The following is a 24,472-nucleotide window of genomic DNA, read 5'->3' as shown; positions in this document are numbered from 1 at the left end:
AGGCGTGAGCCTAAAATCTCCATCCTTGAGTAATAAAGTTCGTTCGTTCGTTCTCTCTCTCTCTCTCTCTCTCTCTCTCTCCCTCTCTCTCTCTCTCTTTCTTCTTCATCTTGACATTTGTTTTTGTGTCAGCGTGTGTGTGTGTGTGTGTGTGTGTGTGTGTGTGTGTGTGTGTGTGTGTGTGTGTGTGTGTGTGTGTGTGTGTGTGTCGGTGTGTGTGTCGGTGTCGGTGTGTGTCGGTGTGTGTCGGCGTCAGAGTCTGTATGTGTCTGTGTGTGTCGATGTGTGTAGGGGTGTGTGTGTGTGTCTGTGTGTGTCGATGTGTGTAGGGGTGTGTGTTACCTGTAAGTGGAAAGACGAAGTCAAAGCTGGCTTGTTGCAGAGTGACGGTTCCATTGTCCACAACTGCATAGCATGAAAAACAGAGTTGCGGTTTGTTATATATTTTTTTTAATTGCTTACATTTACAACAATAACGATTCTGATCGAATTTCAAAATGTTTCTTAATTGATTAACTGGGGTATCTCCAATCATTGTCCAAGCAAAACACAATTATGTTAAAGGAATGGACCTCACAACGGCGAATTGTCTTGACATGAAATGAACTAATAATAGTGAGAAGCAGAAACTTACGCTCAACGGTTGTAACGTCATGACTAAATGGTTGCATGGTTGGGGTGATTTCGTCACGTCCCTCACAAAAAATGCTCACACTTGTGGCATTGGCTGCAAACAAAGGAATAATAATAATAAGAGTGTGTATATGGCGCAAATTTTGAAATAGTTCTAAGCGCCGTACAATCAATCTTGATCGAAGCAACAATGCACATTTGAATAAATCTTCAAATACATTTGTAAAATGTGCAAAATGAAGTCATGTCAGTCTCGCAAAACTTAAGAAACTTTTTTCCCCGTGTAAAATCGTGTAGGTCAACGCCTAAATATTTGTCAAGCTTTTTTTTTTTTTTACATGGGATAAGAAACCATGCATTCACCGAGATAGCATCGCAAAGTTCTATCTTTAGTCTGAAAATATCAATGCAGAATGGGTTTACATTTAATTATTAAAACTGGTGGACATTGTGTCAATATTAACAGTGATTTTGCTAAAAGAAATTCCAAAACTATTACAAAAAAACATTACTAGACTGCAGATTTGTGGTATGTTTGCACCGTAAGGATATGGTTTTAATAGAGGTTTGCATATTAATGTATATGGGGTATAAATTATCTTTATGGAAAACAATATTGAGATTGCATTGACATCATCATCACACATGTCACCAACATAATAAAGTCACCACTGTTATTGTGTACATTGCAAAACTATGCTAAGATAATACATGCTAATGGTGGCTTTTGTGTTTACAACTACACCGTTACAGTCCCAGTTCAATTTGTTGTGCGTAGACATCGACGAAAGGACAAACAGACAGTCTGTTAGGCAGACATGTTGATATTCAGAAAGATGTAAATCTGGCTAAACAGACAAATGGGTTTACGCGGTTACATAGTCACTTGAACAGACCGAAAAACGATTTGACAGAGACCTCAGACAAACAAAACGACGGCCAAACAAACTAACCTGTAATTGTCAAAATCTGGACGGCCGTTGGTAAACCATTTAGAAACTTGATAGTAAAGTTATCTGATGTGATCTTTTTATCCCGAGGGAATGGCGTCAATGCCAAGGGAATGTAGATGCTAGGGCTAGAAGACAACGCGATGATTTTGATCAGTGAGTCACTGTCGTTGTGTTCCTCGTACAGGTGGACGGCTGTGAATTCCAACTCCTGTTTTACCGGGGACGATATCTTGCATGTACACTCTCGTTTTTCATTTGTCCAGGGCGGTGAGGCTGGTGCTGCCTTCCAGTGTCGGCGGAGTGTGATGATCTGAAGATTGTCTTCAAGGCTTGAGCAAGGATCGTGGACTGTCCCTAAAAATAACAATAATCGGGTGAATAAACTGCCTCTTCTGCTGTACATTTCGAAGCTGATGGGAGATACACACACGCGCGCGCACGCACACATGCAAACACACAAAAGTGCGCAAGACCACATGCACACTCACGCACACACACACACACACACACACACACACACGCACGCACACACACACACACACACATGCGTGCACACCAAATACACTAACGCACATTAACACACATGCACACACACACGCACACACACACACACACACACACACACACACACACACACACACACACTGACTCCATCAATCAATCAGTCCATTTATCCATCCATCCATCAATGAATGAATCAATCAAAATTATTTCCAAGAAATTATGAAAGAAAGAGAGATTACAACGTACCCTGCACACAGTCATAGTCAACGCTAATATTTCCGGGTATGGCGTCACACAGAAACTCGTCAGTAAATGGTGACACACAGACGTCATAGACTTGCATTAAGTCAGTCGTGTTCAGCGCTGGGTACCGGCTCAAGTCCCCATTCTGGATGTTGTTGTTGTCTGCGATATCTGAGTCGTTGTACACTGCCCTGGTAATAATGGTGTGGTCGGTGTCGCATGTCACATTACTTGAGAGTTGTGTGATATTCAGACCTAAAAATGAGAAAGCAAGAAAGCTGTGGACTACAAAGCAAGAAAGCTGTGGACTACAAAGCAAGAAAGCTGTGGACTACAAAGCAAGCATCTGACACAAGCTACTCGCTATTGGATTTAATGATAATAATAATGGAACATGTATATATAGCGCTTCTCCACAGCTCCAAGCGCTTTACAAGTTCAATCAAAACACAACACGATATATACAACTAATACAATTTGTCTCAAATAAAAAGGAAAATACTCATCAAAGAGCACACATACATGCAAGCATAATAGTACTTAGAATCCCTTTTTTTTCCAAAAGATAATGGTAGCGAGTCCGCATCATAGTCACTCGGTGTAAATGTCTCTCGAAAGAGGGCGGAAACTAGATAAACACTTACTAAAATAATCAGGAGACCTCTTTTTCTTGTTATCTCTTTTACTGTAATTGTTCGTAAATAACGAACATTTGTGTCCAAAACAGACCTAAAAAATACCCTGAGTAAAGAACAAACAAACATATAACGCTCTCACCAACAGGTTGATTTACACTAACAGTAACACTCACCAGAACACGCAGCACATAAGGCCAACAAGGCAGCAGTCCAAGGCGCCTTGTAGTCCGTCATGTTCAACGATAGAAACACATTGCCACATTGACACTTTGCCAAGCCCAAACACAGCTGTCCCTTCAACGGGAAAGGTTAACAAGTTTTTTTTACAAAAACGAGCGAGCATCAACTGTAATAATTGAGAAATGAATAGAACAGTCACTTGGCGAACGATGTTGGCCACACTGTCAACTAAATGAAATGTCACAGTATTCGCACATGTTCAAGTGATAAGGAAGTTACTGTATATGGTATGAATTTGTATGTTTCTGAAACATATATAAACATAGAAAAAATTATCAAGTGCACTGAAACCAGCTTGTCACACAATAACAACGTAACGTGTGTTCATGCATGCGAGTATGTGCTTGCGTGTGTGCGCTTGCGTTCATGAGTGTTAGGCGCAATTTGGCAATTCGACATTTGGAATTCTATGTTAGGCGACAATGGGAATTCGGTGTTAGGCGCCATTTGGCAATTCGACATTAGGCGACATTTGGAATTCTATGTTAGGCGACAATGGGAATTCGGTGTTAGGCGCCATTTGGCAATTCGACATTAGGCGACATTTGGCTAAAGAACAAATTCTAAGTTAGGCGAAAAATGGTATTCGGTCTTAGGCGACAATTGCAATTCGGCGTTATTCCGCGTTCCCGTTCCCATCTCCAGCAAATGTAAACCAGCACTCGGATCTGCCTCAAATTTGTTAATGTGTGTGTGTGTGTTTATGTGTGTGTGTGTATGTGTGTGTGTGGGTGTGTGTATGTTCCTTTCCGTCTCTCGGTTCGTGTTCTCTCTCTCGCTCTCTCTCTCTCTCTCTCTCTCTCTCTCTCTAGAACCTGATTCCCCCCCATCCCTCGTCTAGACTTGTATAAGTCAAGTTTAGCCTTCTCAGGAGCGTCTCTATGGAATTCCATACCCCTACCCCTCCAAAATGCCTCCTCTGTGAAAACGTTTAGGCGCCATTTCATTCCCGCTTAATGGGTAAATAGAACACTTTTCATGTCTGATATTTTAGTGCTTTTTTTATTTAGTCAAGTTATGTTTGTATTTTGATTGTTCTTTATGTGTATGTATCGACAATGATATACATGCAAATGATTGGGACAATTCCTCCCCACATTGTTTTTTCCTCCATTTTGTTATTAGTTGTTTTGGATGTTTATATGCAATGCATTATTGCAACTATGCTGCAATTTCCACACTACATGTATATTGTTTTTCCCATTTTTGAGTGTGTATACAAAACCATAACCCTTTTCCTTATTACTATTTACATTATGTACGTCTGTAAGAAACAATAACCTTGTCAATTTTACTATCTATATTCTGTGCGTCTGTATTAAGTGTTTGTATAAGGGACAGGTTGTAAGATTAGGCTTTGCCTAAAACCTCTATCCTTTGGTATTAAAGTTCAGTTTCAGTTTCAGTTTCTCTATCTCTTTCTCTATCTCTTTCTCTCTCTCGCTCTCTGTGCTCTGTCTCTCTCTCTCTGTCTCTGCCTCTCTCTCTCTCTCTCTCTCATTCTCTCTCTCTTTCTCTCTCTCTCATTCTCTCTCTCTCCCTCTGTCTGTCTGTCTGTCTCTCTATCTGTCTCTCTCTCTCTTTCTCTCTCTCTATCTCTCTTTCTTTCTATCTTTCTCTCTCTCTCTCTCTCTCTCTCTCTCTCTCTCTCTCTCTCTCTCTCTCTCTCTCTCTCTCTCTCTCTCTCTCTGTGTACAAGTCGGGCATACAGGGGACACACTGTGCACGATGTTTGGCCAATAAAAGCACCTTACGCCTCAGGAAATAAAAGAAAACTCCCATTAAAAAAACGAAACAAAACGACCTAGCATCTCTTGTTGTTTTGGTGGTGGTTTTTTTCGGTATAAGTTATAAGTATGTGTGTGTGTGTGGGGGGGGGGGGGGGGGGGGGTTAAGGGCGTTGACAGCGAAAACACGAAACATTTTTTGGGTACACTGTGCAGACTCCATCCAGTGTGGTTCCACTACACAGCAGCCTGGGCTACACAGACGGTCATTTACAGCTGCATGTGACGTCAGGCGGGGACTACACATGCAGAATACCCCAGAACCCTACTGCTGACGTCTGTCTTGGCAACCCGCCATCCCTAAATGCAACAGTGCACGTGGACAGAATGGAGGCCCGCATGACACTGATGGAGGCTCAAGTCAAACAGCTGAGTGAGGAGAACCAACAACTCAAGGCAAAAGGTGAGTGCGATTTTTCCATATCTGTTCTTTTTCACAAAGGCATTTGATAGTTGTGTTGCGATGCGTAAGCGTAAGAGTATGTACGACTGTGTGTTAACGTATTCGATAATTCATTATATCGATATAGAAGGGAGAGAAAGAGAGAGAGAGAGAGAGAGAGAGAGAGAGAGAGAGAGAGAGACAGACAGACAGACAGAGGGAGCGAGAGAGAGAGAGACAGACAGAGAGAGGAAGACAGACAGAAGGAGAGACAGACAGACAGAGAGAGAGACAGATAGAGAGAGACAGACAGAGAGAGGGAGAGAGAGAGTGAGAGGCGAGACAGATAGAGAGACAGACAGACAGAGGGAGCGAGAGAGAGACAGACAGACAGAGAGAGAGAGAGACAGACAGAGGGAGAGACAGACAGATAGGGAGAGAGAGAGAGACAGATAGAGAGAGAGACAGACAGACAGAGAGAGAGAGAGAGAGACAGACAGACAGAGAGAGAGACAGACAGACAGAGGGAGGGAGAGAGAGAGAGAGAGAGAGACAGACAGACAGACAGACAGAGGGAGAGAGAGAAGTCTGAAGTCTGAAGTCTGAATGTAATGTTTTAATGAGTAGGCCTTGGGCCCTTTTCATGGAGATGAGCACTGTTGCGAAAAATGTACGCAAGCTATTCAGGTCCATACAAATACCGAGCACCGTCAGGCACCTATGATTTATTTAATTAGGTGATGCAGCAAGTGCCTATGAATTGTCGGGAAAACCGAAGTATAATTACGTCAAAGTTTCGCTATCAGTTGACGTCATTTTGTTTGTCGTCAAGGAGTTGTATTTCTTGAAGGAGTTTCCTTCAAAGCTTATTCTTTTACTTTCGATGTGATCGTTAGTTTACTTTGTTCATTAGTATTGGAAACATAAGGAGTTAGATAATAAATGAGGTTATTATTAGGTACGAAATTCTTGATCGCTATTTTCGCGAATAGACAAGAGTTTCCATTGGTCTGGGTTAGCTAACAACGCAAAGATGAGTTTCGGTTAGCGATTAAGGAGTCTGCGCAGAGAGAGAAAAGAATAACGATCGAAAAGAAAAGCAACGGAAAGTGGAAGAGAAGGAGCGAAGCATGAAAGAACCACAACGGCACCGTTCTATGCCTATGCCTGGAAGTAAAAACCATCGCCAAGGGCGAACGAAGTTGGCAAAGACTTCCACAGCGGAGACACCCTGTCTTTCACGGGGCGACCAGAGAGATGGCAGCAAGCGACAGCGGTAGCCGGTAACCGTCAGGGTGATGGAATCTTTTCTCGGTAAATATGTTTTTTTAGATCCAAGTTGATTTTCCCAAGGTTACCAAGTTAATTTTTATGAGCACTGTATTGGTCACGGTATCACAAGTGTGATCAAATACCGAGATTTTATGTGATCACTGTAGATCAAACGTAATACATTGTATGAACGTTGAGCAGCATGAGGAACAAATGTGGATAATTAATTGTTTATAAAGTGCTGTAATGAATGATATAGTTGGATCTCCATTTGAATAACAAGATGTGTTTTTATCACACAGGTCTCAGGGGAAACGGTTTGTATGATGATAGAATAATTCCCAGTTCTGAGACTTGTCATTATTTCGACAGATATGTTGGTGTTTCGAGTTACGACTACGAGTTTCCAGTTCGAGATCCGAGGGACGAGTTTTCTACGATCAACCCTCTAACTTCGTCCGATGTTTTCCTGATCATCAATGATGAACTTTATGTAACCGTCCGACAATAACCAGCCTGGACCACACGACGTTCCGACCGTCTACATCATCACTTCGTATTTTCAAGATGAGTGACTTTTAGATCCAGGATATATATAAGAACGATACAAAAATGAAGAATAATCCGGCGACCTTGGAACAAGCAAATAAATAAAAAGTTGAATCTATAAATTTACAAAACCGTCTTGTGTGTTTTGTGCATGAATCTGCAATAGTGGTGTGATAGAATTTTTTTTAGAAAAAAAATCATTCTTGTTCTGATTTATAACGTAAAAGGTGAGGTCTTCGTACCCTCCGAGTACGCAACAGACCAGGATCCGCAACAAGCACATCTCAAGCACCAGCATACAAATGCACATAGTAAACAAAAACAAGAACATCCTACTAGTATCGCCCTGTTTCATTTACGGATTATGGATTACGAATGGAAAGCGCCTTCATGACAAATGTAGAAAAACGTAGCAATAGCGGCTTACTAGTGTTTGAAAACAGCATGGTTAATTTAAACAATAATGGGATTCTAGTGTATTTTCGTGGAATATAATATTCTCTTAACTCAGCATATTTAGGGCAAACTGAAACAAAGTGGACTTCATCTTCAACACTGCCACAACAAAATGGACAAGATAAATCAGCGGAGGTTGCATTTAAATTAAAGCGAAATCGATGCACTTTCAGAGGAGATACTCCCAAGTCTAATCAGAAGATTTCTAGCTTTAATATGTTTCAAATCACTTAAATTGTTGGATAATGTTAGGGTTCATTTGAAGGTTCTGTACAGAGAGAAACGTTCACTTCCTTGTACATTTTCAAGCCAGGTTTGCTTATAGGATGAAATAAGTGTTTCTTTAAATGCTGTTGGGAGGAACGCCCTCTCATCGCCAACACCTTGGTTTTCCCATACTTCATCAAAACCATACATGTACAGAGTGTAACAGATCGAGGAGGCCCATGTTTTCTTATTTTGTTCATGGAGATATTTCAGCATTTTATACGCCTTGCTCGGAAAGCGATGATGTTGCATCCTTAATACACGTAGCCAAAAACGAATGCATTTAACAAAGCTGTTTATAAACAAGGGGTACCTTCCCGTTTCTCCATAGACTATAGCATTTGGTGTTCTCATACTCGTATTCAAAAAACGTTTAAGCGCGAATAAATGAACTCTCTGTATAGGTGTATGGTCGGCTTCAACCCCCCAAACTTCGGCACCATATGACAGCATCGGTTGAATCTGTGCGTCGAAAAGCTTGAAAAAAAATAGCTGAAGATCCATCACCCAGTTGCCATAAACATTTTGAAATACCAATGACTCCCTTTTCCCCTTTTGCAGCAAGGACAGGCGTGTAGACAACCATACTCCTAAATACTTATACATGTTCAAAACGCTCATAGGATGTCCACAATACACCTATCTTTCTCGCAAGGCCAAGTGACCACCGTTCCGAAAAAACCCACAATATTAGATTTGTCTAAATTAACTTCAAGTCCAAGACGTCTAGACGAATCCCACAGAATGTTTAACTGATTCTGGAGCCCACATACAGAATCTGAAATAAGAATAATATCATCTGCAAACATCAGAATGAGTATTTCCAAAAAGTCTGGAATAAGTTAAATACCATGTTTTCCCTTCTGGACAATATCATTAGCTAGCTCATTAATTAGTGGAGAAAACAAAACTGGACTATACATTTCTCCCTGTTTTAGACCCCTTGGGCACAGACAATCGTCGAAGAACGAAATCGTCTGTAAATATGGTGAAAAGACTGGATTAAAATGTCTCAGCCCATGCGTTTCCAATACAAGAAAATACTCATGTTTACATTTGCTGTGAAACTGGAGCTTCATAATAACAACTCAGCGGGCGCGTCCAATACTGAAAGTCCATTATCAACGTTGGAAGGGAAGCAACCCCTAACTGAAAAGCTAATCGAAAGGCAAATTGTCTCGCTTAGTATATATTGATGGCGTGGGATTTGCAGCTGCGGGGAATATTATTCTGCCATCACCTAGCGAATCCTGTGTTATGTCTGACTGTCATGAATGCCAGAACAAAAGTTTGAACAAAATACGTCCCTATTAAGAAATACATTGACAGAAAAGTAGAATTGTAGTCTCTAAAACATCGTGTCAACTGTACTTTTGGTGCATACTTTACTGCTCTTTCCTCCGTTTGGAAGAAGGGAGAGCACACGCTGTTGAAGCAGATAAACACTTAGCGATTTCAAACCCTGAATCTGATTTAATCAGAATATAAAAGAACAGAGAAACAATGTATAAATGCACATGACTGTAGTTTAAAAACGATCTTATTAAATCTATTTTTCACAATGAGATCTGGAAATCGTAAACCGTTTTCATAAAAGTCTTCAAAACAAATTCTTTAACGGAAATATGAAATTTAACACAAAAAAGTTGACCTTATCTCTGCTTTTCAAAAAAACATATCAACATAAAAAACATAATGTATCTTGCCACAAGCAGACGACCTGCCTGACCTGTCATTGTGTAACGAGGGTTGTCAGAATCCCGGTCATTCTTTGTCATTCCTTCTCAAGGTACACAGCGGAAGAACACGCCATCTACCGCCAGATTCAGCGACTGTGGGGAGACAACTTGCTCCAGCACAGATTAGTGGTAGCCTTCACCTTCGGGGACTGTCAGGACGAGCCCATTGAGGAGGAGCTGAAGACAGTGTGTCCTGAACTGAAGAGCGTGCTCAGAGATGCCAGGCAGCGCTACTTTGTCTTCAGCAACAAGGTTCGTCGTAAATTAACTTTTTATTCGAAACGAGCAGGGTAACAAATACAAATGTGTTAAGTACCAAATCGCTATTTTTTCTAGGGCGCTGGAAGAAGATTCTTGATGGATAATCAAAGCAACCCAATTGAAACAATCGGGGTTTCTTTGCCTTTTCGCATTGGCGTTTCGCAAGACAACAACAGTACACACAGCCTGGCAGTGTTCAAGTGATTTCCAAAATCGAACGAACCAAAACGTTTCAACTACACCAAAACTACAACCTCCGGCCTCGGTCAATGTAGATAAAACATAAGACGATATGCTCCCCTCACACCGACAAAAAAGCTGGTCGGTCAAGAACCCACCAAACATCTCATAATTCTGTGCTCATCCGGCGTTCTTCTCAGATCGTAAACAACATGCTTGCAAGGGGTCGTTTTTTCCATTGTTTTTGGCAGACAGTTGGTTGTTCGTTTTTGAAGACCCTTCATCCTATTTGGCTATGCGGGACACCAGTTGTAATAAGTTACGAAGTCACAAGCTGACAAAGTGAGTGATGCAAGCTAGGTATATATGAACCATTCATACCACAAGTACCATCATGTGATCATTGGTCTTGATTTACTTTGAACTTTTATTTTCTTCTGGCACACTGCGTCAGCTGTCTGCCTGAATGCATGTGACACCACGTGGAATTCCATGCACACATGTAACTATAACCAGCTTTAACTGATGTAATGTGCACACTCGATGAATACACGTCTAGCAAAGTTGACTAAGGGGGACAACTCGCCCTAAGGCATCCATATTTCAAGATCAGTGCCATCAAGTTCTCCAAGGGAGACGATATCATAGTCTAGCTTATTTTCCTTTTGTAAACAGTATCCTTTTTTTAAACAAGACTCTACCCCTTGTAAACAACTCTCTACTACTTGTAAACCATCCTCCTTATCTCTCTTTATCACACACACACACACACACACACACACACACACACACACACACACACACACACACACACACACACACAACTCTCTCCCTCTTGTGAACAAATGTCACCCTCTGTCTTCCTGGTTCTCTGTCTTTTGTACCTTATAAGACCCGGGGTATTTTATTTTTGATTTTGTTGTTGTATTTTGTGCCGTCTTTCTGGAACACCTCGTTTACCAGTGCAGTGCAAGTTAATTGCATAGCTTAAATCTTTTTGGTTTGCTTGCACAGGCCAGCAACAAGGAGGACCAAGTAGCCCAGCTGTTGAACTACCTGGACATTGAGCAGACAAGATATGAGCCTCCAACCTCCTCCTGGTCAAGCTTCCCACCCCGCGTGCTGGTTGGAGTGGCAGGGGTGACCGGCCTTTGTTGTGCCGCAACAGTCACTGCCAGCAAAACAGGATGGGCTGTCGGTTTCGGCCTGCTGTTTCTTGCGTCTCTCACCGCCCTGATCGTACTCAAGATAAAACGAAAAATGAACTAAAAATGCGTATTGATTCTATCAAATAAAATAAAAAGTGTATGTGTATGTTAATCACGTGGGAGGCATCGAGTTGATGCGCTTCTGTTTAATAACTTCTAGAATAACATGAGTATAGATGTAGTACCCAGGGCATGTGAAACTTGTGGGTTTTAATATCATACTAAATACAGTGATAGAGAAGTCCAGCTTAATGTGTGAACGAACAGTTCATACACTGGGTGAATGCGAATAAGTATACACATGGTTGAACATTGATTTTTTCTTTTTTTACATTCTTTCAGCCTAAAATTTATTTTCCTATACGAAAAAGATATATAAATTACAGCCACAAAACGGGATTCCTGACTAGGAATATTTCTTTAACTTCTAAAACACTCCACCATCTTGGAAACAACACAGTCATATTTTAAGACACGTCACAGCATCAGTTATTTATCTGTGTTGTAGCCTCAGTTACTTGTGTATGTTGTGTCTCTTGTATTTCACTTCAAAGGGCGATAGGTCGAACTTTTTGTGAATGTTTTCTGTCCTGAATTAAACGTTCCAATAAACAAACCTTGTTTTTTGATTCTCCATAACACTAGTTAGTCATCAGACACCAAACAACACTATCTCTGGTACCGATGCTATGCCGCATACCTAACAACTTTAGATAAATATAATCATGTAATGTAAGATCTTGTCCGGTTTCCATTAAATATTTTACGAGTGGATTTCGTTCTTATTGTGTTTTTTCCAACTTGTTCATTTGTTTTTATTAATACATCTCCTGTCGTGACTGTGGTTCATCACAAAAGGGGCTGTGGTAACGTTTTATATTTGTTTTTATGTTTTATTGAAAGAATTTTAGAGTGAGAGAGAGTGTATGTGTGTGTGTGTTGTTTTTGTTTTTGTTGTTGTTGTTGTGTGTGTGTGTGTGTGTGTGTGTGTGTGTGTGTGTGTGTGTGTGTGTGTGTGTGTGTGTGTGTGTTCATCTTCAAAGCGGGTCTTTGACTGATTTTATCAAAAACCATAACATGCCGATGTTTTCCAATAATCGATGAATTTTTCAGAAGCACGTGTTAAAACTTCGTTTCAGTAATAGATTAGAACTGCGTTCGGATATCATCAGTGTAGATGCTACTACATAAAACCAGAGTGCAGTTATATAATGTTAGATGTGTAAACGATGTTATTACCCCCTCTGCTTCTTTCTCTCTGTAAACGTGTAGGGCTAGATATTTTTCGGTAACCTACCCAACAACCAAAATCACTTACCCAACAACGGACCTGAATCCTCGATAGCTCACAGGTTGATGACCTAGACTTTGAGGGAACTACTTTAGCGATTGAAAAGTTCCGAACGCTCTAATGTACGAAATATACATCTCTAGACCAAACAATACAAACATACTGCATTTAAACTAGCAACTACAGGTTTTAACACAATAATCTCCATATAAAATCCATGAGTTTGGTTGTTTTCTAACTCCAAATCTAACGATCAGTGCAGAGAAACTCGCTTTAGATCTCTTATGAGTGCAAGCAAACTTTAATTCCAAGGCAAGTAACTCTCGTTCTCTGTCTAGCGATAAGAGTAGTTCCCCTTCCAAATTTTCTGAACTGAGTTTCTTGGACAAAAGACTGCAATCCGACGGTTAGTTTTCGACAATATTTCTTTTTATAAACAGATCACACGCAACCAAATGCACACATCTCATCAATGTAAAGAACATACAGCGGTTTCATACACTATTTTGCCCCAGAAAACTGAACTTCATACAGTTTTTAACGTTGGAACACGGGTGCAAAAGTTCGTCTGCTAGTCCCATTCGAAAAAAGAACATTTCCTAAGCGATACCAAAACATGAACAGAACACACAATATATGCCTTTACCGCCACAGAAGAATAACAACATAACTGTCTACTTGATTTTAGTCCAAAACAGGGAAACTGACAAGAAGTGTTGACAGAATTGAATGATTTTCCCTGAACTATACAACCGCGCATTATTCAATCGCCTGCGCAGGTAGACTGGTTGAGTGAATAGGATTCGATCAAACTTTCGCACAAAAACTCCTCTTTTCTTTGAATAACTGAAGAAAGGAGGAATAAAGAGGTGAAGCTCGCATTTTTCATGATCCGCTAACTTCGATCATTATTTTTAATAATCACTGAGACTCGGCATGTAACCTCTACATAAATTGTGAAACGTTTCTTTAAAAAAAAATCTGTTTTGTATGATTGTGGCGAGCCTGGGACTGATGATCTATTATGTTAAAATATTCATTTTATTTTAAAAACCCGTTCGTAACAAGTGGATTGTTTGTTTGTTTGTTTTTCTTCACACCCAGCCGACCACGAAGGGCCATATCAGGGCGGTGCTACTTTTACATAATTATAACGTGCGCCACATACAAGACAGAAGTCGCAGCACAGGCTTCATGTCTCACCCAGTCACATTATTCTGACACCGGACCAACCAGTCCTAGCACTAACCCCATAATGCCAGACGCCAGGCGGAGCAGCCACTAGATTGCCAATTTTAAAGTCTTAGGTATGACCTGGCCGGGGTTCGAACCCACGACCTCCCGATCACGGGGCGGACGCCTTACCACTAGGCCAACCGTGCCGGTAACAATAAGTGGATTGCTTGAGTGCGGTTCCTGTGTAGATTTTCATCAAGTGTAGTCAGTCGTGTTGCAGGTCTTTTGACCCAGGGAAAATTCCATTTACTGTCAACTCTGTCAATTTAACACTTATGTTTCTGTTAGTATAAGATGTTAAATAGAACAATAAATACAAGATACTGCTGGATTACCGGACAAACAGAATTCCAAACTTTTTTCAATCATCTTTTTATGTTGTACAGTAGACACACATACAGCAAATAGAAGTTGGTCATACTGTGGGAAATTCTCATTAACTTCTAAAAAACAACAACAACCAAGGAACAGCTGACATTGGAGAAAAATCCGACGCAGATTTTCAACGTTCCCAAATAAAGACCTTTTTGTGACAATTCTTTCTGTTTTAAAACTCATTTATTTCATTTTAAAGATATTGTAACAGATGGCCCTATTTGTATTATCCAGAAACTTTAAACGAACATTTGCGGATCTAACTTTTATACGGAGAAACATGTGATACAGATCTAAAAGTGTTCTTCGTTGACACACGTGAAAGACTGGAAGACTTGTGGACAAATGTCATGATATTAACTGTGTTAGGATGTACGCACCAGAAAACCACTGCACAGTTCGTAGCAGGAAACTTTCGCTGACTAGTTCGTGTAGTTTTTATTCGGAATCGTGTTCGTATCGATCGCATTCTTATGAGATGAACACATCATGACAATGGAACGTAATCTTCCCTTCCATGACGCCATTTTAGATGACGTGTTATTCGAGATCTCATCAAAGAAGAACGATAAAAGAATGTTGAGTTACGAAATGTGCATGTAAATATTATTGCATGCATTTTAGAATTGATTCATTATTGATAAGATAATGATTGAGTGAAAGGAAACAAAGATTTAGTTTAGTAAGATAAATTGTTTGTACGTTGTTAGAGGTTACCTAGAGAAACGTAAACAAACACTTTTGGTCGCTTTGACTTGATGATGTGCTACACGAGATCTCATTGAAGAAGAACGATAGAGGAATGTAGTCTTATGAAATGTGCATGTAAATATGGTTATGCATTTTAGAATTAATTCATCATTGATAGGATAATGATTGAGTGAAAGTAAAATAGAGATTTAGTTCGGTAAGATAAATAGTTTTGAGCGTTGTTAGAAGTTACCTAGAGAAACGTAAACAAACATCTTCGATCGCCTTGACTCTAAGACGATCAAGAGTGTCGGTTCGTTGCTTGAGGTACCGGACGAAAAGAACAAGCAGAATGAAGATGACACAAGTATACGAAACCATCAGTGAGGTATCCATCAATGAAGAGAATTCGGAAAAAGAAAACTCACCATCTACCACACCAAAACTGTATCCGGTTGTGATATACCTGCCACATGACGAAGTCATGGCAATCGCACAGGTGCAGACAACAAACACCTATTCGTCGTCTGTAGTCAAAAGGAAGAATGGCAAAACAACCATCACCCTGAAATATAACAAAATGGATTAAATGTACAAGGAGTGATTCACTCAAATTTCAATTTCAAATTCAGTTTCTATGTTCTAGTTCTGGTAGTTACAGATATGTTTTAAAATATAGATAGATTATAGATTATGCGGAGCATAATGTTAGAAAGCCCTATTAGTATTATCCAGAAACTTTAACCTGAACATTTGCGGATCTAACTTTTATACGGAGAAACATGTGATACAGATCTAAAAGTGTTCTTCGTTGACACACGTGAAAGACTGGAAGACTTGTGGACAAATGTCATGATAAATAGTTTTGAGCGTTGTTAGAAGTTACCTAGAGAAACGTAAACAAACATCTTCGATCGCCTTGACTCTAAGACGATCGAGAGTGTTGGTTCGTTGCTAGAGGTACCGGACGAGAAGAACAACAAGCAGAATCAAGGTATGTTGTGTATGTTGTTAGGACATGTATTGGGGTAACGTAGACAGACAAGGGAGATCGTTATGGACGATCGAAACGTTAGCGGTAGCGGACCATAATAGGCCAAATCAGGACCCCACAAGTTAATCAGTGCACATTTTTAGATTAAAACACTTCTAATACATAAAATCCGTAACGTCACCCGAAGGCAACAAAAAAGTCAAAGCAAAACCCTATATGTCAAATAAACTAGGTTGTTTTAAAATTCAAATCTTAAAATAAAGACCAGACTCCTTTAAAAACCCAAAAAGAGCTGAAGAGCTGACCTCTGTAAAAATACTTTTCAAGCTCGAGGTGCCAAAATACTTTTCTCGTTGATCATACAGATCAGTAGTAGTAGTAACAGGTAAACAAACAAGGAAGGGGATAAATAGAGAAGGGAAAGGAGAAATCGGGGAATGTGTTTTTGGATTTTTTTAGACTGTTCTACGCTACGAAGACGGTGCTTCTTCGAGACGGGACTATTGAGATATAATATTGAGTTGGAGAACACTAGGTTCTAAGCTACACGACGGGGTATTGATCTACAGGAGGAAATGGGGAAAAGAGAAATTAGGACCAGTCTACAGGAGAAATCTGGGTCTACGGGAGAAATCAGGGAAAAGAGAAATCGGGGATAGTCTACAGGAGAGATCAGTCTACGAAAGAAATCAGAGTCATTCCACTCTATGTCTTCTGGGATCGAGGTCATTTAACGGAGAGAAGATAGTCCGGAGCGGAGTTATTGTTTATCATTCTTATTTTACTGAGAATGAGATACGATACGAATTTATTAACATATTAAATCTGAATCTTGAAACCCGGAATAATTTGTGTCTGTTTTATTCTTCGTCTTCATTTTCACACACAACAACAATCAGTGAGAGCAATCCGCTTTCGTCATTTCGTTACAATATGCTATTTTAACAACTCAAACATTACCTTTCTGGGGTTACAGCATACCAATCATCGCACACAAAGAACACGTACCAATGTCAAAAAGTCACCTTCCAAAATGTATTGTAAATGACAAGCCACAAAAATGTGCAGTCAATTAGCACCTACTCCAGAATATGAGAAGACGCATAAAAGGTATTCAAGAATGCCAAGGGGTCTCGCTGATGTAACGCGCGTCACTGCGGACGTTCAAAAGAGTCAGCTTTGAACCTTCAGAAAGACCATCTAACATTCAACAAACAAGAAAGTGCAATGGGCACAATGCAAGCATCAACGTGGTCAACTTTGCCATTGCCTTTCTTCGGAGGTCCTTCGCCGCAATATGCACTTGAATGAATGTCAACACGAAGATTCACAAGAACTAACGTCCCCGACATCAACAGTGGAACCACTTCAGAAGACTGTTCCTACCCTGCTTTGAACCACATAATGCAAACACAACTCAATAGAAAGACCTTGCAAAACAAGAGGCGAAGCCATCAAGGCTCACGTAAGAAATCGACAAACAGTAACACAAACTCAATCACACACACACACACACACACACACACACACACACACACACACACACACACACACACGCACACACACACACAGACAGAGCATAGGTGAAACTGTGCAAGAAAGCGAGACACTAGATCTAGATCTGTCTGTCTGCATGTAGCCTACTTACAAGGACACGACTGCCAACTAGTCTCGGCGCGCTCAAAATAATAATGACCGAGACTGTCAGTACTTCCTTCGCGTGACGTCTAACCCTCTTACGTCATAATGTGACGTCAATGTAATGTGACGTCTTCAAATGTTAGAGTTTCTACCACAGACATACACACGCACAGACGCACGCACGCACGCACGCACGCACAGACAGACAAAGTTACGATCGCATAGGCTACACTTACGTGAGCCAACAGGCGGCTAGTGATAGTTGGTAGACCGGAAGGCTAGTGATAGTTGGTAGACCGGAAGGCTAGTGATAGTTGGTAGACCGGAAGGCTAGTGATAGTTGGTAGACCGGAAGGCTAGTGAAAGTTGGTAGACCGGAAGGCTAGTGAAAGTTGGTAGACCGGAAGGCTAGTGAAAGTTGGTAGACCGGAAGGCTAGTGAAAGTTGGTAGACCGGAAGGCTAGTGATAGTTGGTAGACCGGAAGGCTAGTGATAGTTGGTAGACCGGAAGGCTAGTGATAGTTGGTAGACCGGAAGGCTAGTGATAGGTGGTAGACCGGAAGGCTAGTGATAGTTGGTAGACCGGAAGGCTAGTGATAGTTGGTAGACCGGAAGGCTAGTGATAGTTGGTAGACCGGAAGGCTAGTGATAGTTGGTAGACCGGAAGGCTGGTGATAGTTGGTAGACCGGAAGGCTAGTGATAGGTGGTAGACCGGAAGGCTAGTGATAGTTGGTAGACCGGAAGGCTAGTGATAGTTGGTAGACCGGAAGGCTAGTGATATTTGGTAGACCGGAAGGCTAGTGATAGTTGGTAGACCGGAAGGCTAGTGATAGTTGGTAGACCGGAAGGCTAGTGATAGTTGGTAGACCGGAAGGCTAGTGATAGTTGGTAGACCGGAAGGCTAGTGATAGTTGGTAGACCGGAAGGCTAGTGATAGGTGGTAGACCGGAAGGCTAGTGATAGTTGGTAGACCGGAAGGCTAGTGATAGTTGGTAGACCAGAAGGCTAGTGATAGTTGGTAGACCGGAAGGCTAGTGATAGTTGGTAGACCGGAAGGCTAGTACAATACAATACAATACAATACAATACAATAACTTTATTAATCTCTAAAAGAGAAATTACATTGCTGAGCGTTTGTGTCCGTAATAATAACATACATAAAACATTCAAAATAAACATTTGTTCTTTGTCCTGAGAAAATATAGTACATTGGTTATCACATAAGAAAGTATATTAAAAATAAATTAACATGCATTCACCATCAACAATGCACAAAAGAAAGTCAGCACCTTGCCGGTTATCACATATTGTCTAAGAGAGTAGAATGCAAAACAAAATCAACAATACTGAAACAATACAGAACACTGACCCCGTGCATCAGAGCGACAACACCAGCATCTACCGCCCCACCTGAGAATTGAAGATGTGAATTGCAGATGGAATGAACGAATTTCTGTAGCGTGTGGATCTTGCGGTTGGTTGTCTGAATCTGTTGCTCCTGTCTGTCCGTCTACTGTCAAATTCCGGTCTGAGTGGGTGCGAGTCGTCAGCCAAAATCTTCTGTACCTTGTCAGTCAGTCAACTAGTGATAGTTGGTAGACCGGAAGGCTAGTGATAGTTGGTAGACCGGAAGGCTAGTGATAGTTGGTAGACCGGAAGGCTAGTGATAGTTGGTAGACCGGAAGGCTAGTGATAGTTGGTAGACCGGAAGGCTAGTGATAGTTGGTAGACTGGAAGGCTGGTGATAGTTGGTAGACCGGAAGGCTAGTGATAGTTGGTAGACCGGAAGGCTAGTGATAGTTGGTAGACCGGAAGGCTAGTGATAGTTGGTAGACCGGAAGGCTAGTGATAGTTGGTAGACCGGAAGGCTAGTGAAAGTTGGTAGACCGGAAGGCTAGTGATAGTTGGTAGACCGGAAGGCTAGTGATAGTTGGTAGACCGGAAGGCTAGTGATAGTTGGTAGACCGGAAGGCTAGTGATAGTTGGTAGACTGGAAGGCTGGTGATAGTTGGTAGACCGGAAGGCTAGTGATAGTTGGTAGACCGGAAGGCTAGTGATAGTTGGTAAACCGGAAGGCTAGTGATAGTTGGTAGACCGGAAGGCTAGTGATAGTTGGTAGACCGGAAGGCTAGTGATAGTTGGTAGACCGGAAAGCTAGTGAAAGTTGGTAGACCGGAAGGCTAGTGAAAGTTGGTAGACCGGAAGGCTAGTGATAGTTGGTAGACCGGAAGGCTGGTGATAGTTGGTAGACCGGAAGGCTAGTGAAAGTTGGTAGACCGGAAGGCTAGTGATAGGTTTTACGTCCCTTCAACCTGTTCGGATATAAGGGATCGATCTACTTTTGTTTTTCTCTTGCTTGTGATAAGGCAGGAAAAAACATCAAGAAACAAGTCGCGTAAGGCGAAAATACAATATTTAGTCAAGTAGCTGTCGAACTCACAGAACACGTGGAATTGACAAGAAGAGCGGGGTATTCGTTGCGCTGAGAAGGATAGCACGCTTTTCTGTACCTCTCTTTGTTTTAACTTTCTGAGCGTGTTTTTAATCCAAACATATCATATCTATATATTTTTGGAATCAGGAACCGACAAGGAATAAGATGAAAGTGTTTTTAAATTGATTTCGAAAAAAAAAATTTGATAATAATTTTTATATATTTAATTTTCAGAGCTTGTTTTTAATCCGAATATAACATATTTATATGTTTTTGGAATCAGCAAATGATGGAGAATAAGATAAACGTAAATTTGGATCGTTTTATAAATTTTTATTTTTTTTTACAATTTTCCGATTTTTAATGACCAAAGTCATTAATTAATTTTTAAGCCACCAAGCTGAAATGCAATACCGAACCCCGGGCTTCGTTGAAGAGTACTTGACCAAAATTTCAACCAATTTGGTTGAAAAATGAGGGCGTGACAGTGCCGCCTCAACTTTCACGAAAAGCCGGATATGACGTCATCAAAGACATTTATCAAAAAAATGAAAAAAACGTTCGGGGATTTCATACCCAGGAACTCTCATGTCAAATTTCATAAAGATCGGTCCAGTAGTTTAGTCTGAATCGCTCTACACACACACACACACGCACGCACACACATACGCACATACACCACGACCCTCGTTTCGATTCCCCCTCGATGTTAAAATATTTAGTCAAAACTTGACTAAATATAAAAAGAAGGGAAAAAAAAGATAAAGCAATGCAATTTCTCTTTTAGAGATTAATAAAGTTATTGCATTGTATTGTATTGTATTGTATAATGATATTTTAACACGAAATCAACATTGTTTCTACAATTACTTAGGCTGACTAACAATCTCTCAGCTCACGCATTTGTCTGACCATACAAACAGTACGTTTCCAGTCGAAGGTAACACGTGCAGTAACACATATACAGTATTTAAACAATAATCTGTGATTTTCTCTTTTGTGTTTTTAACTGTGCAACCAAGATCAGAATAACGTCACTTGTGGCGGTTTTTACTGCATTTGCTACTTTGAAACAGTACTGTACGTTTAAACCAAGAAATCAAGCACCCCCATGTGTTGTATGGTGTAACGGAACGTAGTGTCAAAAGTGGGATCTGTGATGCAATGTTGCGTATGTGTGCAAAGAATCCACACACGCACACAATTTTTTCCGGAATGTGTTTTTCTTCTTTCACACGTTACTCAACGCTGGTTATCCAATTACTGACAGTAGTTTTTCAGTACAACGGTCGACATAATCGACAATAATAATACATGATAGTAAAACTGTAGAAGGTTCTAAAAAAACTCGTGTCTTTTCACATTTGTTTCTTCGAATCTTGTCAAAAAAATGTCCGTGAGGTGCAGGGTGTGGAGGGGAGTTGTCATTGTACAGTGTATCCAACGAATTTCTTGAATGTCAACACAATTGGTAAGGACGTGTGGAATGGTGTGTGTGTATGTGTGTGTGTGTGTGTGTGTATATTGATTTTGTTATAACATACTACAAGAAAGCCAAACTTCGTTCCATGAACGATCCGAAGATAACATTTTGGCCCGCAGGCGAATCACTGACGTTATTCTTCATATTTCTACTTATCTTCATGTGTATCCATTGCCGGATCCGTTAGTGATGTCTGCCGTTTTGAACGTCCGTCGGTTGTTCAAGACAAGGGAGAAAGCAAGACGCTATGAAATCCACCATCAGTTTTTTTAGCAGCTGCATCGACAACGACGTAATACCTGAAGGTATGAAAGTTGATTTTGCAAAAGACACTTTGCCGAGATCGGCTTACCTATTAAATAAAGCTGATACATTCATTCGAAGAGCTGAAAAGGAGATACTGCATACTAGCAGGGATGCCTATGAAGCACTTCTTAAGAAAGCAAATGATGAAACTAGTACTATCATGTATGATATCGTTAACAATACCTCTCATATTAAGTTTGAAGGAGTTCTGATAAAGTTCAACAAGCCATCCAGATCGGAAAAAAACCCACAGAGTAAAGAAGCTAAAACGTCTCATTGAAGAAAATGACAAAATCTAGAAACTACTTCAACTAACGAAGCTAATGCTAACATTAACAAGAACGCACGTAACTGGCGTTTCAAGAGACAGAAAAACACGTTTGCCAAACAAAAACGAACACGAAGACCAGAAACTAGTTATTAATCTGTCAACTATGGAATTTACAAACGCTCAGACAGAGGTATTTGCTTTTGGACCAAAGCTTTGTCCCACACCTAAAACCATTGAAATACATAAACTAGAGAGTGATATTAGTGAAGGCTGTCGCAAAGTCAGATTAAAGGAACTCTTTTATGATTCTTAGAAAGACGAGGAGGTCAAAGAGACACCTACATTCTATAAACCTACCGGATATGAACCACCAACTGGTAAAGACATCAAGCTCGAAACTTACTGTCAAAGTGTACAATGTAAACTTCAAAACTACAAAGATTCTAACCCTAACCCAACAAAGGACAAGATGACCAAAGACCAGAGAACGACATTGAAAGAAGAGAAACAAAAAGTGAAAGAGAGAGAAATTAGAATAAGCAAAGGAGGGGCATTAGTAGTGCAGAACTGTCAGAACTACATCCAGGAAGCTAAACAACAGTTGGACAACCCTCTCCAATACAAGAAACTGACCAAGGACACTACCCCTCAGATTTAAAAAAAACTTCTCATGCAACTGTAGCAGACCTCTACGATTAGGGAGACATTGATAAAACTACAAAGGACTGGGCAGTAACTAATGAAAAAATGTGCCATATCACCGTTTCTATACTTTACAAAAAAATGCATAGTCCCTTGCGAACACTCCGGGTAACGAACCGACAGAGAAAGCAGCTGCAGCAAAACAACAGCAGAAGAAAAAAGTGGTGATTTCCAGTTCAGCACATCCACAGCATTACAAAGCGGAGGGGCACTCAACACCAAAATGACATCGATCAGCATGTTAAGAAACATCAAGTATTGGCTCAGCTAAAGTATATTCATGGTCAGAGCAGGAGTCCCAACGTTGATCAAAAGCAAGTTTTATTCTCCAGGGGCTCAGCGAAAGCAACTGCATACACTGTGCAAAAGACTGCAAGATCCAACGTCAGTCAACTGCCATCTTCATCTTTCAAGGGCTCAGCGACACCATCCTCCGTTAAAGTTAAGGACACAAAAGACAGGCGCTGTTTTTTTCAAAGATTGCAAAGATCCATGTGCACTGTGGAGTCTTTTGGGGAATAACATCAGATTGCAGACAGACATTTCGCAGAAGTCAATAAGTACAGCATCAGTGCTGGGAGATATTGTGCCCGTTTTATCCTCATTGTAACAAAATAGGACTTTACTAGTCTTGGTCATGTTCCGGAAGGTTTGAGTGAACCGAGATGCCGAGAGGATCGACGTCATTTGATGACGTAACTCGTTGCGCTGTGACGTATTTCTTGACTACCACGTTGGATGCGCGGTTGATCAACATGGAGTTGAAGACATGAGTTGTTGTGCGTGCTTTGGAAAGCGTGGAAACGTAAACAATTATTGTTGCAACATCGGTCCAGGTAAGCAAATCGATGATTCATTTTCCCGTCCACCCGTTTGACAAGAGAAGGCATTGTGTAGGTTGTTTTTGGGTAAATGAATGGTGAAGGGCAGTATTGTGATAACCGTCTAACCGATAACAGTATATGGAATAGTCAAGTGCAATGTTAGGTGTTCGTTTGTTTGTCCTGTTACGTGTGATTTCACAGTAGATTAGGAAAATGTTTTGCAAATGATGTTTAGTGAGATGCGCTGTGTACGAGCATATGTTACCGTTGATGTTACAGCGGCATGCTGATCCAATCCAAGGTGGAAGAAGGATGAAGTTCTTATTCCTACTTATGACGTTCCTGAGAACTGCGGTCCCAACTGCCGGTATTACCAGCCCCACGTCGTAACCTGTTGATGGATGTACGACGTTCCGCACGGTTCTCAGTCAATGCAAACAAGCTCGAGTTGCGACAGCGTATTCACGCATTCGAGAGATTGTTCAACTCTAATGGCTTCGCATGAACGAGGACAGAACGATAAGTGATACATGTGATCTGATAATGAAACGGAGATAAAAGGAAAACAAGTAGTCGATGAATTGACTATGAACGAACATACGTAAAAAGAACGAGCCAATATTTGTAATCATCAATAAAAGATCTTAAAATAATCGAGAAGCGATTCGTGAAGTGGGTAGGGTGAGAATGTTTTAGACAGGTTTGTTTAATATCACACCCTACGCTACACTCATTGATCCTATTTCACTTGATCTCTATCCTGAAGCCTGTGAAAATCTATGGTGATGGCAACTGCCTAGCACGTGCTGGTTCATTACTGGCTTTTGGAACAACTTGACCATGTCGAGATCCGAGTGAAGATTGCATGTGAACTTGCTCTGCATTCAGCCAATTGCCAGGATGACAACTTTT

At 40.8% G+C, this 24,472-nt stretch overlaps 1 protein-coding gene and 2 long non-coding RNA genes across 3 annotated transcripts in view; 2 read left to right on the top strand and 1 right to left on the bottom strand.

The window, feature by feature from the left end:
• The window catches only part of LOC138972608 (histone-lysine N-methyltransferase 2D-like), a 9,783-nt gene extending 6,416 nt beyond the window's left edge, over positions 1-3,367 (bottom strand). Inside the window, exons 1-5 of the mRNA XM_070345262.1 lie at positions 3,145-3,367; positions 2,337-2,588; positions 1,587-1,940; positions 635-727; positions 343-405 (exon numbers count right to left, since the gene is read on the bottom strand). Coding sequence (XP_070201363.1) covers positions 343-405; positions 635-727; positions 1,587-1,940; positions 2,337-2,588; positions 3,145-3,205 — 823 coding nt within the window. The 5' untranslated portion in view covers positions 3,206-3,367. The remainder of the gene's footprint in view (positions 1-342; positions 406-634; positions 728-1,586; positions 1,941-2,336; positions 2,589-3,144) is intronic.
• Positions 3,368-9,297: 5,930 nt separating this feature from the next.
• On the top strand, positions 9,298-12,086 carry LOC138972604 (uncharacterized). The gene is made up of 2 exons (XR_011457676.1): positions 9,298-9,915; positions 11,119-12,086. It is a non-coding gene; the product is annotated as an uncharacterized lncRNA (long non-coding RNA).
• An 11,260-nt stretch (positions 12,087-23,346) lies between these two features.
• On the top strand, positions 23,347-24,214 carry LOC138974941 (uncharacterized). Its single transcript, XR_011458458.1, has 2 exons — positions 23,347-23,572; positions 23,840-24,214. It is a non-coding gene; the product is annotated as an uncharacterized lncRNA (long non-coding RNA).
• Positions 24,215-24,472: the final 258 nt, after the last annotated feature.

This window comes from Littorina saxatilis, linkage group LG8 (assembly GCF_037325665.1).
Source record: "Littorina saxatilis isolate snail1 linkage group LG8, US_GU_Lsax_2.0, whole genome shotgun sequence".
Lineage (NCBI taxonomy): Eukaryota > Metazoa > Mollusca > Gastropoda > Littorinimorpha > Littorinidae > Littorina > Littorina saxatilis.
The sequence above is the reverse complement of the archived record's forward strand: the minus strand, read 5'-3'. Positions and strand labels throughout refer to the sequence as shown.